This window comes from Sinocyclocheilus grahami, unplaced genomic scaffold (assembly GCF_001515645.1).
Source record: "Sinocyclocheilus grahami isolate Dianchi unplaced genomic scaffold, SAMN03320097.WGS_v1.1 scaffold1072.1, whole genome shotgun sequence".
In the NCBI taxonomy this organism is placed as follows: domain Eukaryota; kingdom Metazoa; phylum Chordata; class Actinopteri; order Cypriniformes; family Cyprinidae; genus Sinocyclocheilus; species Sinocyclocheilus grahami.
This window is the reverse complement of record NW_015506251.1, coordinates 144,020-157,754: the sequence shown is the minus strand read 5'-3', so window position 1 is coordinate 157,754 and position 13,735 is coordinate 144,020. Positions and strand designations below refer to the sequence as shown.

The 13,735-nt window shown below is 42.3% G+C and overlaps 1 protein-coding gene across 1 annotated transcript in view; it reads right to left on the bottom strand.

Annotated features, from left to right (window-relative positions):
• The window catches only part of LOC107566395 (dmX-like protein 1), a 48,179-nt gene that overhangs the window by 30,550 nt on the left and 3,894 nt on the right, over positions 1-13,735 (bottom strand). The window contains exons 5-14 of the mRNA XM_016251841.1: positions 13,329-13,494; positions 12,900-13,140; positions 11,161-12,170; positions 6,586-6,774; positions 6,433-6,509; positions 4,736-4,857; positions 4,423-4,665; positions 3,281-3,450; positions 3,071-3,204; positions 2,898-2,983 (exon numbers count right to left, since the gene is read on the bottom strand). Of these exons, the coding sequence (XP_016107327.1) occupies positions 2,898-2,983; positions 3,071-3,204; positions 3,281-3,450; positions 4,423-4,665; positions 4,736-4,857; positions 6,433-6,509; positions 6,586-6,774; positions 11,161-12,170; positions 12,900-13,140; positions 13,329-13,494 (2,438 nt within the window). The remainder of the gene's footprint in view (positions 1-2,897; positions 2,984-3,070; positions 3,205-3,280; positions 3,451-4,422; positions 4,666-4,735; positions 4,858-6,432; positions 6,510-6,585; positions 6,775-11,160; positions 12,171-12,899; positions 13,141-13,328; positions 13,495-13,735) is intronic.

Below are 13,735 nucleotides of genomic sequence, written 5' to 3'. Positions count from 1 at the left end.
GAATGCGGAGCTCACCCTTTGACCTCGGCCTCGTTCTCGTCATCGACCCAGGTCAGGATCTGCGAGGCGAGGATGTAGGACACATCCAGCTCCTGGATGTCGTGGCTGGAGGCGATCACTAAACAGTTGCGATTGGCCTGGAAGACAGAGAGAGGCTGCTTACATGCGGCGCGTCACAGATCACACGCAGGCACAGCCGCAGCACGTCACGGCACCTTATTGATGGCGAACGCCGTGATGATGTCAGACTCCTTATGGATGATGCGAGCCTTTCCTCCAGGAAACCCCAGGTCGGCCTCGATCTGCACAAACACTCACCACTTATCATCTTTATTATTCAGACATTTATCCTGACTAGGGATGCAACGATGCACCGGTTGAAAATCGATAAGTGAGGATTGATGTGGGTTGAGATGTTAAAGGAAAGGCGATACAGTCGGGGTTTATATGAATGTGTCTCTGAGGAGAACTGACTTGTCTGCAGGAAAGTTTAGATGGTGTTTCGTCTCATCTGGTCTCTGTAATGCATATTAATGCAGTGTTTATAAGCGCAGCTGCTGTGTTAACGGCGGTAACCAAGGAAACGCTGTATCTGCTGCTGCATGAGCGCCTCCTGCTGTTTTTTTTGGAACCTGTGATACTTTTCCAGGATTATTTGATTAATAAAAACTTTTAAAAAACAGCATTTATTCAAAATATAAGTCTTTATTGTCACTTTTTATCATTTTAACACATCTTTGCTGAATAAAAGCATTCATTTCTTTCAAATAAAGAAAAAGAAAAAAAAATCTGCCGACCCCAAACTTTTGACCGGTAGTGTATATTGTTACAAAAGATTTCTATTTTGAATAAACGCTGCTCTTTTATTATATCATATTGTGAATCAGTATGGCGTCGTGAGTTGAGTGAATCGTTACGTCCCTGATGCGGACTCTTTAAAAGGCCTCTCAGTGCTTGAGGAGAATAAATGTCATTCACTAATGCTCAGTGTGCATGCTTTACATCAACAAGCAGAAGTGAACCAGAGCAGGATTATAAATTACAGTCAGCTGTGATTTCATGTTGATTTGCAGGTAATCGTGCATCTTAAAGAGCCTCACGACTGGATGATGATGATGAAGATGAAGGAGCAGAAGCTGTGTTAGATACCTGGGTGTGTGTGGAGTCCAGCGGCACACCGTCAGCCTTCTGATTCAAACATGCAGGTCAATCACAGGCCACGATTAGACGGTTAATTACAAACATAACACAAGTGCAACACCATACTAATGACTCGACAGAGCGGCTGGCTGTTAAAACACAATCAGGAGGCGTGCAAACGAGCAGCTGATGGTGAACAGACACAAGTACCTCGTTCGGATCGCGTTTCTTGGTGAAGATGTTGCGTATGAACATCTCCTGAACCTCCTCCTGTTTGACCAGATACTGCCACAGCCGTCTGACGGGAAGAGCGGCACGCCGGCGAGACCTGAGAGCGGAAACACACTCGTCACAAAACTAGCGACAGTTCAGGAGGCACTTACTGAAAATAGAGGTTATTTCATAATCAATTAATTAAGCAAATGTACACATTTAAATTGTACATAAGACAGTTCTTGTGTCGCTATTTTAATTATGAATTAAGTTTCTAGTACATTTTGTTGTTGAAATTAGGGTAATTTCAGCTTAAAATGTGGTTTTGGGAAAAAAAAGGTCATTGAAGAAAAGCCAGTTAATGAGCATATCTCGTTAGTCAGCTAGAAGAGAAAAAAACCTCTAGATAGCAGCATTTTTATAAATGACTAAATATCGCTAAATATAATGTAGAAACTTTCATTTTCTGTAAAGCTGCATTGCAACGATTTGCATCGTGTAGTATATATTTATTTAATGCCATGTCAGCATCAAAGGCTATATTCATGGCAAAAACAAATACAATAAAAACCAGCAAACGAACAAACACAAGTTATATCACACAAAACTTTTTACATTAACGTGATAAAATTCGAAAACACTTCATGGCAAAATTTTACATCGCGAAAAGCGATTTAATTTCATAAATATAAGCACTGCATTACATATTCATTATACTTTTAATTAACCTGCTAGTGATGTCTTCATTATTTAATGCATGTTTGAATAAATCTCTCTTGAAAAGAAATTATTACAGTCATTGTTTAAAAGTTTATAGTTCACCAACAAATGAGTAGAAACATAATTCACATAAAAACTGACTTTCGTGCGATTCAAATTTTTTTTTTTTATAAATCTGAATAAGTAATTGATTATTAAATAACATTTATTTTATTTTCCAAAAATTTAAATTTAGGTGCTTAGGTAAAATGAATAAAAAAAATAGTATTGATACAATTATACAAAAAATATTCTTACATAAGCTTTTTAAAAAAAAAAATTGCATTGTGTCATGTATGCTGTACCTAAAGGGCGTGTTGGAGGGCTCAAACAGGGCTTTGTGCCGCAGCAGCGCCGGACCCGACGACACGCTGTCCTCCAAAAGCTGAGTGCAGATGAACTTCGACGGAGGACCTCCAAAAATCTCCAACCTCTTGAGCAGCAACTGCTCCCAGCGCTGGAGTGTCTTGAGAGCGGCGTGACAGAGCGGCGAGCACATGGGCAGATCTGACACACACACACACACACGTGTTACACACACACACACTCACTCACTAACTCTCTCACACACACACGCGTGTTACACACACACACACTCACTCACTCTCTCACACACAAACACACACACGTGTTACACACACACACACACACAGACACAGACACAGACACAGACACAGACACACACACTCACACACACGTGTTACACACACACACACACACACACACACACTCACGTGTTTACACACACACATCATACGTGTGCTGCAGCCGTAACGGCTCGTTACCTAAGAGGTCGTGACCCGCCATTGGGGAGAAGGGCTTGAGGTTGAACAGAACCATCTGCACCATGGCCCAGCGCATCAGACACCAGCTGCAGGGAACATCACCATCACACATCATCATCATCATCATCATCATCACAGCACAGGTGCAGCTCATCACGCGGCTCACGGCTCACCTGTACGAGCTATTGCTGGAATGCTCTGCCAGCGGAGAGCTGGGATCTCCTTCGTCATCATCCTCCTCGTCCTCACTGCCCTGGCTCTCCTCAGAGTCGTACTCCACTCGGCTGGCAGACGGAGGCAGGTACGGCTTCACGCAGGACACACACATGAGTTCACAAGCACAACAGTATCAAACTACTGCGAGCTGAAGAACTAAAGAAAACCTTTGCAATGAAATAATCCCAGATGCTGAGCTCAGGCGGCACGAAACGCTCTTTACAGATGGATGTGTCCGGCTCCATCACCACGGGTCTGGGACTGTCGGGAACGTCTCTGGAGTCACTGCGTGATGAGCTCAGCCGGGAACGCCGCTGCTTCCGCTCCACATCTTCCACTAACACACAAATAAACAGCAGATAATAGTGAGCAAGATGCCATAAATTCACTCAAACACAACAGAACGCTTTAATAGCTCATATCACTGTTTAGATTCATTTGTTTCAGGGTTTCCCAGACAGGGTTTTTTGAATTGAGAAGAAGCTAATAATTAATAAAAATGTCAAATTAAAATAAAAAATATTAGATTTAAAAAAAGAAAGAAACAAAAAATCATTAACTAAAAAATTTATTAAATCATTAAAATGTAAAATAGTAAGTAAATCATTTTCAAATAAAAACAAAATTAAAATGTAACACTTGCTAAAAATGGATTAAATCATAAAAATGCTAAATAATAATTAATTTTAAAATAAAAACAAATCTTAAAACACTTATTAAAAATGAATTGAATCACAAAAATGCGAAATTGAAATACATAATTTAAAAATAAAAACACAATCAATATAAAATACCTGTTAAAAAAAAGATGAAATATTTTATGTGTTTATCTGCATGTAATGTGATCACTATCCGTGAGAACTGTGAACATGCACATGTTCTGTTAAATTATTGAAATATTAACTTAGAATCTCAGGGGAACTTTAAGATAATACTTCAGCTCAAAGGGGTTCGGATGACGGCAAAGTTTGAGAATGGAAGTTTGTTTGAATGTGTATTACATGTAGCAGTCTAAAAAATACCAGCAACATATTAGCTAAAGAAGCAAAGGTTAACCACTGCTGTCAGATCGTGTTGCTGATTTCAAATAATACCGAGATACTGTGACATAATCCTGACCAAGAATTTTGGAGATATCTCCCAAAGTTCTGCAGCTGTACTTATTCAAGATATTTCCCTTTGACCTCATGAAGGCTTGTGAGGTGAGACTCGTTACACTAGATGCTGAATCCATCTTGTTCTGGCACAAATAAAGCCGTGATTAATTAGGAGAGATGACAGATGAACAGCAGCATGAGGAGAGCAGAACCTGTGTGTGCGCTGGGCTTCTCCGGCACAGGAACACGAGCGCCGCCGCCGAACACAGACACCCACAGCCTGCTGTTGAGCGGGTGAGCGACGATGCGGAAGAGCTCGTGGCTGGAGTGAGTGGCCAGACCGTGGACGAAGAGGCTGAGGAAGACTGCGGTCAGGATCTCACACAGGAGCACAGGCAGACCGGGCTGGCTCTCGTCTCCGGACGCGCTCAGCAGCCGCATCAGGACGCTCACACCTGCACAGACACACAGGTGAGTCTGGAGTCTGAGCTCAGGGGTCAGAGGTCAGAGGTCACGGTGCTTTACCAGGCCACTGCGCAGGAGAGGTGTTGGGCAGGATGGCCTCCTCGATGCTGACGCTCCTCACCGGGGGCTGATGGGTAAGCAGGACGCTCTGGTAGGTGATGCCCGTGAACGGATTCACATGGCTGAGGAAAAACACACATATTAGAATTAGGTCTATGTTCATTTGGTGCAATTAATTATGGAAAAAACATTTAACGCAGACCTGTCCGTCTTCTTACATGATACTGATCAGCCTAAAATCAATCTGTTATATTTATATCATATAATATAGTTTAGCAGTATCACACCAGCAAGAGAGCTGTGTGCACTATCAAAATGTGATAGTGATTTATACAATAGTTCACTAAACAAGACGTTTATATTGTGCTTTAGACTCAATATTGTCTGTTTCTGTTCAGTGTCACAAATGAATAGAGTTCCAATCAGAGCCACAGCAGAACTGTTGAGCATCTCTGGTGATTCCTTACTGAATGAATCAGCGTTTGAACGAATCTAATGAGTCAATGACTCAGTGAAACCTGCAAACATCTGAATGAATCAGCGTTTGAACGAATCGAATGAGTCAATGACTCAGTGAAACTTCCTTCGTATCTGAATGAATCAGCGTTTGAACGAATCTAATGAGTCAATGACTCAGTGAAACCTGCAAACATCTGAATGAATCAGCGTTTGAACGAATCGAATGAGTCAATTACTCAGTGAAACTTACTTCATATCTGAATGAATCAGCGTTTGAACGAATCGAATAAGTCAATGACTCAGTGAAACTTGCTTCGTATCTGAATGAATCAAGTTTCTACTGGAGATTTTACTTTCATATTTAGAGTATTATTCCAATTAAAAAAAATAATAATTTCATATTTAAATAATTATTTAAAATAAAACACAATAATAACTATTTATTATCATATTTAAATGTGTAAGCCAAGAGGAGAATGGTTTTCCTTTGCTAAAGTAATGAAGCTTTGCTTCCTTTGCTCCTATAAACAAACGTCAGTTCTCGCGAGACTAGCATATTCTCACTGGAGCTTATGCTACGTCCTACGTCATCCGCCGGAATGAACACACGTACGACAGTCAACGGAAGCTAGAGATTAGATTACGGTTTATAAAGTTTTAAATATGGATATTTTTCTTACACAAATGCATCGATTCGCTTCAGGAGGCCTTTATTCACCCCCGGAGCCGTGTGGAGCACTTTTAATGATGGATGGATGCACTTTATTGGACTTCTTTTGGACATTTGACAAATAACACCCATTCACTGCCATTATAAAGCTTGGAAGAGCCAGGACATTTTTTAATATAACTCCGATTGGATTCGTCTGAAAGAAGAAAGTCATGCACACCTAGAATAGCTTGATGGTGAGTAAATCATGAGGTGATTTTCATTTTTGGGCGCAATATCCCTTTAATAATCCAGGCTTCTGTTCTAACACGTTTGGGCTGATAAACACATTTAATCTGCCGTGACGGAGTATGAATGTGCAAAAGGACCCACACAAAGGCCACATTCATCTGAGCAGAATCTGCTGTCTCTAGAAAAGCCACGCGTCACATTCATGAGTCATCCGCTCATTATCAGACCGAACGATTACAAGATCAACAAATGAAGAGAAACGTTCTGTAACAAAGAATCAAATCAGTGATGAGGGCAGAGGTCACGGGGTCATCGTGAGGCTAACAGACACACTCACCTGTAGCGGTGTCCATCACAGAGACACTGATAGATGCAGGCGGAGAGGGAAGCAGCCAGCGTGTGCATCACGTAGATCTGAGACAGAAGGAAGACGCGTTAGAGGACGAATCACGACAGTAACGACACCTCGTTCTGATGAGCCGCACTTCACCTCGTTGCTGACGACATCCGGGTGCGGAGGCGCATCCAGAGCGTTGATGGTGTGCAGTATGTCGTGCGTGAGGTTGGTCAGGTGCACTATGGGATTGGCCACCACTGTTTTGGAGCTGGCGGTCCACGCCAGGAAAAGAGGAACAGACAGGTGCTGCGGAGCGGGAGCAGAGATCTGCAGACTGTCGTCCTGATGAGAAACACAATGATGATTCACACGGGCAAATTAAATAATGCACAGCGCCAGACATCAGCTCAACAGCTGCTGCCAGGAGACAGAAACAACAGAAAATGAGCAAGAGAGAGAGAGAGAGAGAGAGAGAGAGAGAGAGTGTGTGTTTGAAGCCTCAGAGCATCAGGAACTGAGCAAACCCTGAGCTCGGCATTCAAAAGAAACGTCCAAACGTCCACACAAAACATGAGAGAGAGAGAGAGAGAGAAAGAGAGAGAGAGAGAGAGAGAGAGAGAGAGTGTGTGTTTGAAGCCTCAGAGCATCAGGAACTGAGCAAACCCTGAGCTTGGCATTCAAAACCAGATCAGAAACGTCCACACAAAACATCACAATGGGTATATTTACATGACAGTGATGCACTACAAAACAGACAAGCAGGGCTACCCCGTAATAGTCGAAAAGAAGAGGCTTAGTCAATCAAACTTTTATTAGTCACAGGGAAAAAAAAATCCACAGGGAGTGGCGAAGTCACGTAGTCCGTGACGGACAGATCATTAACAGCTGGTCTGTGTGGTAATTAATACATCGGTCAGGACATGCAAACGTTCGTTTCGTTGATCGACCTCAAATGTGGCTTATCATCTGAAACATGCAAGTTTGACAGTTAACCTAGAAAAACGTGCGCTGTTCAAGTGTGGAAGCTGAATATTAGCGAGCTCACTCGGTCCGATCATTTGCATTAACTTAAAATACTCCGTCATTTTTGCTCTTATAGATAAGAGTAATCCATCTTTCGAATCTGTAAAAGGTCTACTTTTATTTGTGTGCACTCGCAATAACAACAGAACGTTGTGCTTTTGTAAAATAATGAGAGCAAACAGGGTGGGCTTTCTGCCGTCTCGGTCTCTGTGAACTTAAGCGAACCGAAACTCTGTGCTTGTCTCACAGACATGAAAAACACATCTATAGAAAGCGAAATATCTTCTTTTTTTTTAATGAACCAATTCAAATGGAAAACAAATATTTTCAGATTATGTACTCTGTATGAAACGTGCACGTCCACTGTGGAGTCAGTGTCGTCGACTTCATCACTGCCGCCGAAAATACAGAAAACACTAGTTTATCAATTAATTATTACAATGTTAAGGCGGCCTTGCTGTTTTTTCCCTGATGCCTTACTTCTGCAGTGTGCTGTTGGAAGTTTTATGCGTGCGCTTGAGCGCTGATAGGCTATAGGCAATTAAAGGCTCATTATTATGAATTACATGGTTTATTAATATAAATGCATGATTAGTCGACCAATAGTCATTCATTTTAAGTGATTGGTCGATTAATCGTGCATTTATATTTATAATTTATAATCGTGCTCTTTAGAAAAATCTTTGGTCGAGGGCAGCCCTACAGAAAAGTATTCCTTTTGCACTTTTGGAAAGTTTCAAGTCCACAAATACAACTAAAAGCGGTGTATTATGCATGCCAGGCCAGCAGCTGCCAACATCACCTTGTAAAAGAAACTTGTGCATGCCTATAGACTGAATATGTTATATATGCATTAGTGGTCGACCGATATTGTTTTTTTGACAGCTGCCGATATCTTGGAAAGCAGGGTGACCAATATGATTGTATTTATTTTAATTAATATTTAAGAAATTTGAAATAATTTGAAAATGGAGAAAATGGATAAACATACTTATAATTTAGATGACAAAGTATTTTCCACAAAAAAATAAATATTTAATAAAAATATAATTAAAAAGGAAGTAAACTGTAACCAACAGAGCATTCTGGGAAGTTTGTGTGCATTGGGAATCATATTTATTTTTTAAAATAAAGCCAAGGTAACACTCATTTTACATACAGCACACAGTGAAAATGACATGAATATGACAGCGGGCAAATGCATAAAGCGCAGCATAATTTGAAATCACGAATTTAATGTTTAAAGCATTCAATTTGCACGGACCGAAAGTCACGCAGAGAACACGCGATCATGCAGGTCACATGCACACTTCACAAGATCTCACAACTGGATTCGACTAAGTTTGCAAGGTTTGTGAAATAAAATTTTCATTAGCCATTCAAAGATTTGTTTAAATTATGTAAATTCGCATTTGCTGAATGCTGATGGCAAACGAGAAAGTATTATAATGTTTGCCTCTCGAACGCATCGGCCAAACAGAAAAACTGATCGGCCGATGCCGATATTTGAAAAATGCCAAATATCGGCCGATATATCGGTCGACCACTAATATGCATGCACACAATGTCACCATTTTCACAAATTTGCATTTTTATAGTTTACACACACAGACGATAACAATATTATTTTCAAAAACTTTCACTTGAAACCCCTTTCCAAAAATGTGTGTTTTTAGGCCCCCAAAACGCCACGGCCAAAATGCATAAAATGTTTTCACTCAATGCTCCCTTAGTTTTGGCCAATTTTAACTAATTTCATGACCGGATGATAACAGGTGAACACATTCTTTTAAAGCTGAGTGTTAAGCCCAAAGTATACTTCAGTTCTGATGTGAATGCGTACAGCCAAACGCACAGGTTCTCTAATTACACTCTAATATAAAGTTACACATCAGATGTTTTTCCCCAAACGTTCACTTAAGACATAACCGATTATGTGTGTGTGAATAATTAAATACTGTAATTCTGTGTATAATGTATCGGGATCACGTGCTATCAGATGACATTCAGCGTGAGATGCGAGCGGAGAAAAGGTACTCCTCTCAGAAAACGTATAAATTAAGGTAATTAAACATCTATAATTATTATTTGGAGCATTGTGATCACTAGACGAGGGCTTAATGAACTAATTTGTGCGAAAACCTGGAAATCAACATTTTTCACTTTTTTTTGCCTGTAGCTCAAAATTAGCCCGTGCGCATTCCCTCTCATCTTGCCAGCACGGGTCACATATGATTGTGACGATATATTCTGTGCATGTTTTATGCAGCTCATGGTATTTTCATAACAATAAAGGATGTTTATGACAAATGATAAGCAGGTGCATATTTTAAAATTGTAAGCATTATAGATAGTTTGTGTTTCTGGTGTAGAACCAAACCTTTATTTATGTTAATTTAATGCTATATATTGAGCAGCGGACGATGTTTAAATCCATATACGAGATACATAACGGAGGAAAAATGCATTGTTGGTCAGCGCCACCTAGCGTGCAGGCGTGAATTAGCAGAAGGCGATCAATCGCGTCGCGCTTGGTGTGAAAGCACCGTTCATCGGTGATTCGCCTCGCTTTTTCACATCGCGCTCAGTGTGAAAATGCCTTTACACCGTGTCCTAACTACACGCGACAAAATTCCAGCGACAAGCAATTTGTGTGTCCACACCAGACGCGACGCGACAGAATCAATCAAATATCACAGCCAATCAGAAGCGTGTGTGGGCGGAGCCTCTCTGGAAGCGCACTGCACTCACAACGAAAGGGATATACGTTTATTATCTAATTCATCAACATTAAAGCTTTTTAACATCATTTAATGTACATACTGCATGACTGATACCGTCTTTGTTATGGAATACACTCGTTGGTTCGCACGCAGTGAGTTCACAGTTTTAACGCACATCTTTGCTTTACTTTCAAGATCTGGGGTAAACTATATGTTGTTGCTTTCAGTTTGGCTATAAGGTCACACAAAATTATATTTAAACTCATATTAGTTTAACTTTGAATAAAGCACATAATCACCTGAGATTATCTACTGTACTATAGTTTGTATGTTGTTGTTCCAGCCGCGATGTCGCGGAAATAGAAACCGTTTCTAAATGTGAGCCTGCAGCACAGAAGCAGTGTTGAGTCGCTGGGGGATATTTGTAGCAATAGCCAACAATACATTGTATGGGTCACAATTATACATTTCTCTTTTATGCCAAAAATCATTAGGATATTAAGTAAAGATCATGTTCCATGAAGATATTTAGTACATTTCCTACCGTAAATATATCAAAACTTAATGTTTGATTAGTAATATGCATTGTTAAGAACTTCATTTGGACAACTTTAAAGATGATTTTCTCAATATTTAGATTTTTTTGCACCCTCAGATTCCAGATTTTCAAATATTGTCCGATCCTAACAAACCATACATCAATGGAAAGCTTATTTATTCATCTTTCAGATGATGCATAAATCTCAATTGCCAAAAATGTACCCTTACGACTGGTTTTGTAGTCCAGGGTCACAAATTAGAAATTTCGTGTGTCGCCGTCGCAGCTAGTTAGGACAAAAACTCAGATCAACATGGAAAAGATACCTTTTATCGCGTGTCGCGGCGCGTGTAGTTAGGACACGGTGTTAGGCTTTAGTATTCAAACAGAAGAGCGGTCTCTACACCTGATATTAAGATCTGAAGCCTAACTCGAGCGTGTTACCTGCTGGGACTCCTGCAGCAGCAGAATGAGCTCCATCCTGACGGAGGCCAGTCCTCCTCCGTGAGAGCCGTGTAGGCTGCAGTAGCTGAGGAAGATGCGCAGCAGCGGCTGGTTCCTCTTCAGCCACAGTCTGCGTCGGTGCTGCAGCTCTCGGGCCTGCTCCGCCGCGCCCCGCTCCTCCAGATCCTCCACCTGGCTCAGGTCGGCCGAGATGCCCTCGGGCAGGTGCTGGAGGAAGGGGTTGTATCCGCAGCATCTCTGCAGCGCCGCCACGGCTCGCTCCAGCCAGTGACACAGCTGATGCCGCAGCTTCCCTCCGTCCAGCTCGTATCCCGTGGACAGCGTCCGCAGCTCCGTGGTGAGGATCTTCAGACAGGAGCTGAACTTCAGCTGCGCGGCGAGGATGTCCTCGGTCAGCGCTGGCGAATCGTCTGACCCGTGACCCCTGGGGGTGGATGTCGCTTCCGGAGCGCCGTCGTCTTTCTCCGGACGGATGCTCTTCATCGCCAGGCCTGATTCTTCCTCGTCCGGGTCGTCTTTATCGCTGTCCCACTTGAGCTCCAGAGGCTCGTCCTGCAGGGTGACAAACGGCTGGCTCCAGTCTAAACTGAGCACCGAGTCCGACTGGCTGTCCTCTCTGGGAGACGAGAACCAAGACACCGACTCCAAGCCGTTGAGAACCGGCCACGGAGCCGAGGCCTGGACTTTGTGCTCGCTCGACGTCTCGGGCGAATTCTCTCGTGCCTGTGAGCGCTTCACGACTTTGGGCATTTTGGAGAGCACCTCTAAAGCCAGCATGGGGCAGCCGGCCTGTAAGTGTGCATAAGCGGCGGTGAAGAAGAGCCTCCTCTCTGTGAGGCTGATGGACTCGACGGCGCGGCCTTCAGCGGTCAGACCCACTTTAGCTTTATCTGAGGAGCCGAAGTGACGGCGCAGCAGCAGCGGGTGCGTGCGGAGGTAGGTGTAGAAGTTAAAAACATCAGGACTACAGGGAGACGATCCGGCGCGTCCTGAAAGAGAGATCGATTCACATCAATAACATTCAATTCTGGAAGCACATGAGGAGGAAAACAAAAATCTCTACCACGGTCACCTTTGGTTTGCTAAGTTGGGGTCTAAAAGACCCTTAATATTCAGTAATATTATTGATTTAACTGCGCTGACACTGAACTGAATTGATCTGAATAAAGACTCTATTGTCTTCTATAGAGCTGCTTTACAGCTGAAACTGAAACCGATTTATAATTGATTAATTTTACAACATTGACACTGTTATTGAACCAAATCTAAATCAACATTGAACTGATTTGATCTGAATTTATCTAAATAATGACACTATTGTCTTCTGTACAGCTGAAATTGAAATGTTTTCATAATTAAAGAATTTTAAAGAATTTTTTGATTCTGTGCCTTGGTGCATAAGTTCGGTTTCCGCTTTTACACAGAATGCAATGCAATGCAAGATAACGGGTCGTTTTCAGGAAAAATAACCAGCCGGCTGCAGACATTTATGCTTAATAAATCAAGAGAGAGGCAGAAATCATGACCATGAATAAAACAAAATGTATCGAGCAGCCCTACGAGTTTCCTTAATCGATTCTGTTATTTTCCTGTTTATCCCTGTAAAGCTGCTTTGACACAATCTGTATTGTATAAAGCGCTGTAGAAATAAAGCTGACTTGGAAATAAACTCTGATGTCTAGCGTGAAAAGCCCCTCAGCGTCCGTCTCATCTCTCACCTTCATGTGACGTGTCTACATTGGGCTCGAGCAGTGTGTCCAAAGCCCTGCTGTAGTCATCTAAGACCCAGTACGCCATGCTGCGTAAGAAAGGGTCCTGATGGGCCGCAATCTGCTGGTCCTGACCCAACACATGCCTCTGCAGGATTCGCTTGTAGCTGCAGGACATCTCGAACTCAGACTCGTACAGCCGACAGACCACCAGAGCCAGCTGAAGGTCCTGCATCTTCTCTATACAAACCTGATCGAGCGAGTAAAACCGACAGGTCTCATGAGAATCTCATCAACTGACCAAAATACGCTTTGACAAAAGAGACAGTAGGTTTCTGATGATTATACCTTCCTTCTATAAAAGTCACAATGGTCTTGATTCAGGAGCTCATGACAGATGAAGGGTTCAGAGAAGAGACTGAACAGATGCAAACGTACCTCAACAGCATCTTTCAGGGATCCAGCCAGCAGAAAGAAAGCCGCTGAATGCTGGAAACGTTGCTTTCCGAGCAGAGAGAAAGCGTTCTTCAACGCTGCCTTCCTCCAGCGGTCTTCACTGAAGTTATTGCTGAAGAATGCTGTCATCTTCACGTTATGGTGGGACCTTCAACACACAGGAGCTCTCAGTGGACTGAAGCCTCGCTGACAGGTGAGTGTGTGTGTGTGTGTGTGTGTGTGTGTGAGTGTGTGTGTCTGTGTGTGTTTGTGTGAGTGTGTGTGTGTGTGTGTGTGTCTGTGAGTTTGTGAGTCTGTGTGTGTTTGTGTGAGTGTGTGTGTGTGTGTGTGTGTCTGTGAGTTTGTGAGTCTGTGTGTGTTTGTGTGAGTGTGTGTGTGTGTGTGTGTGT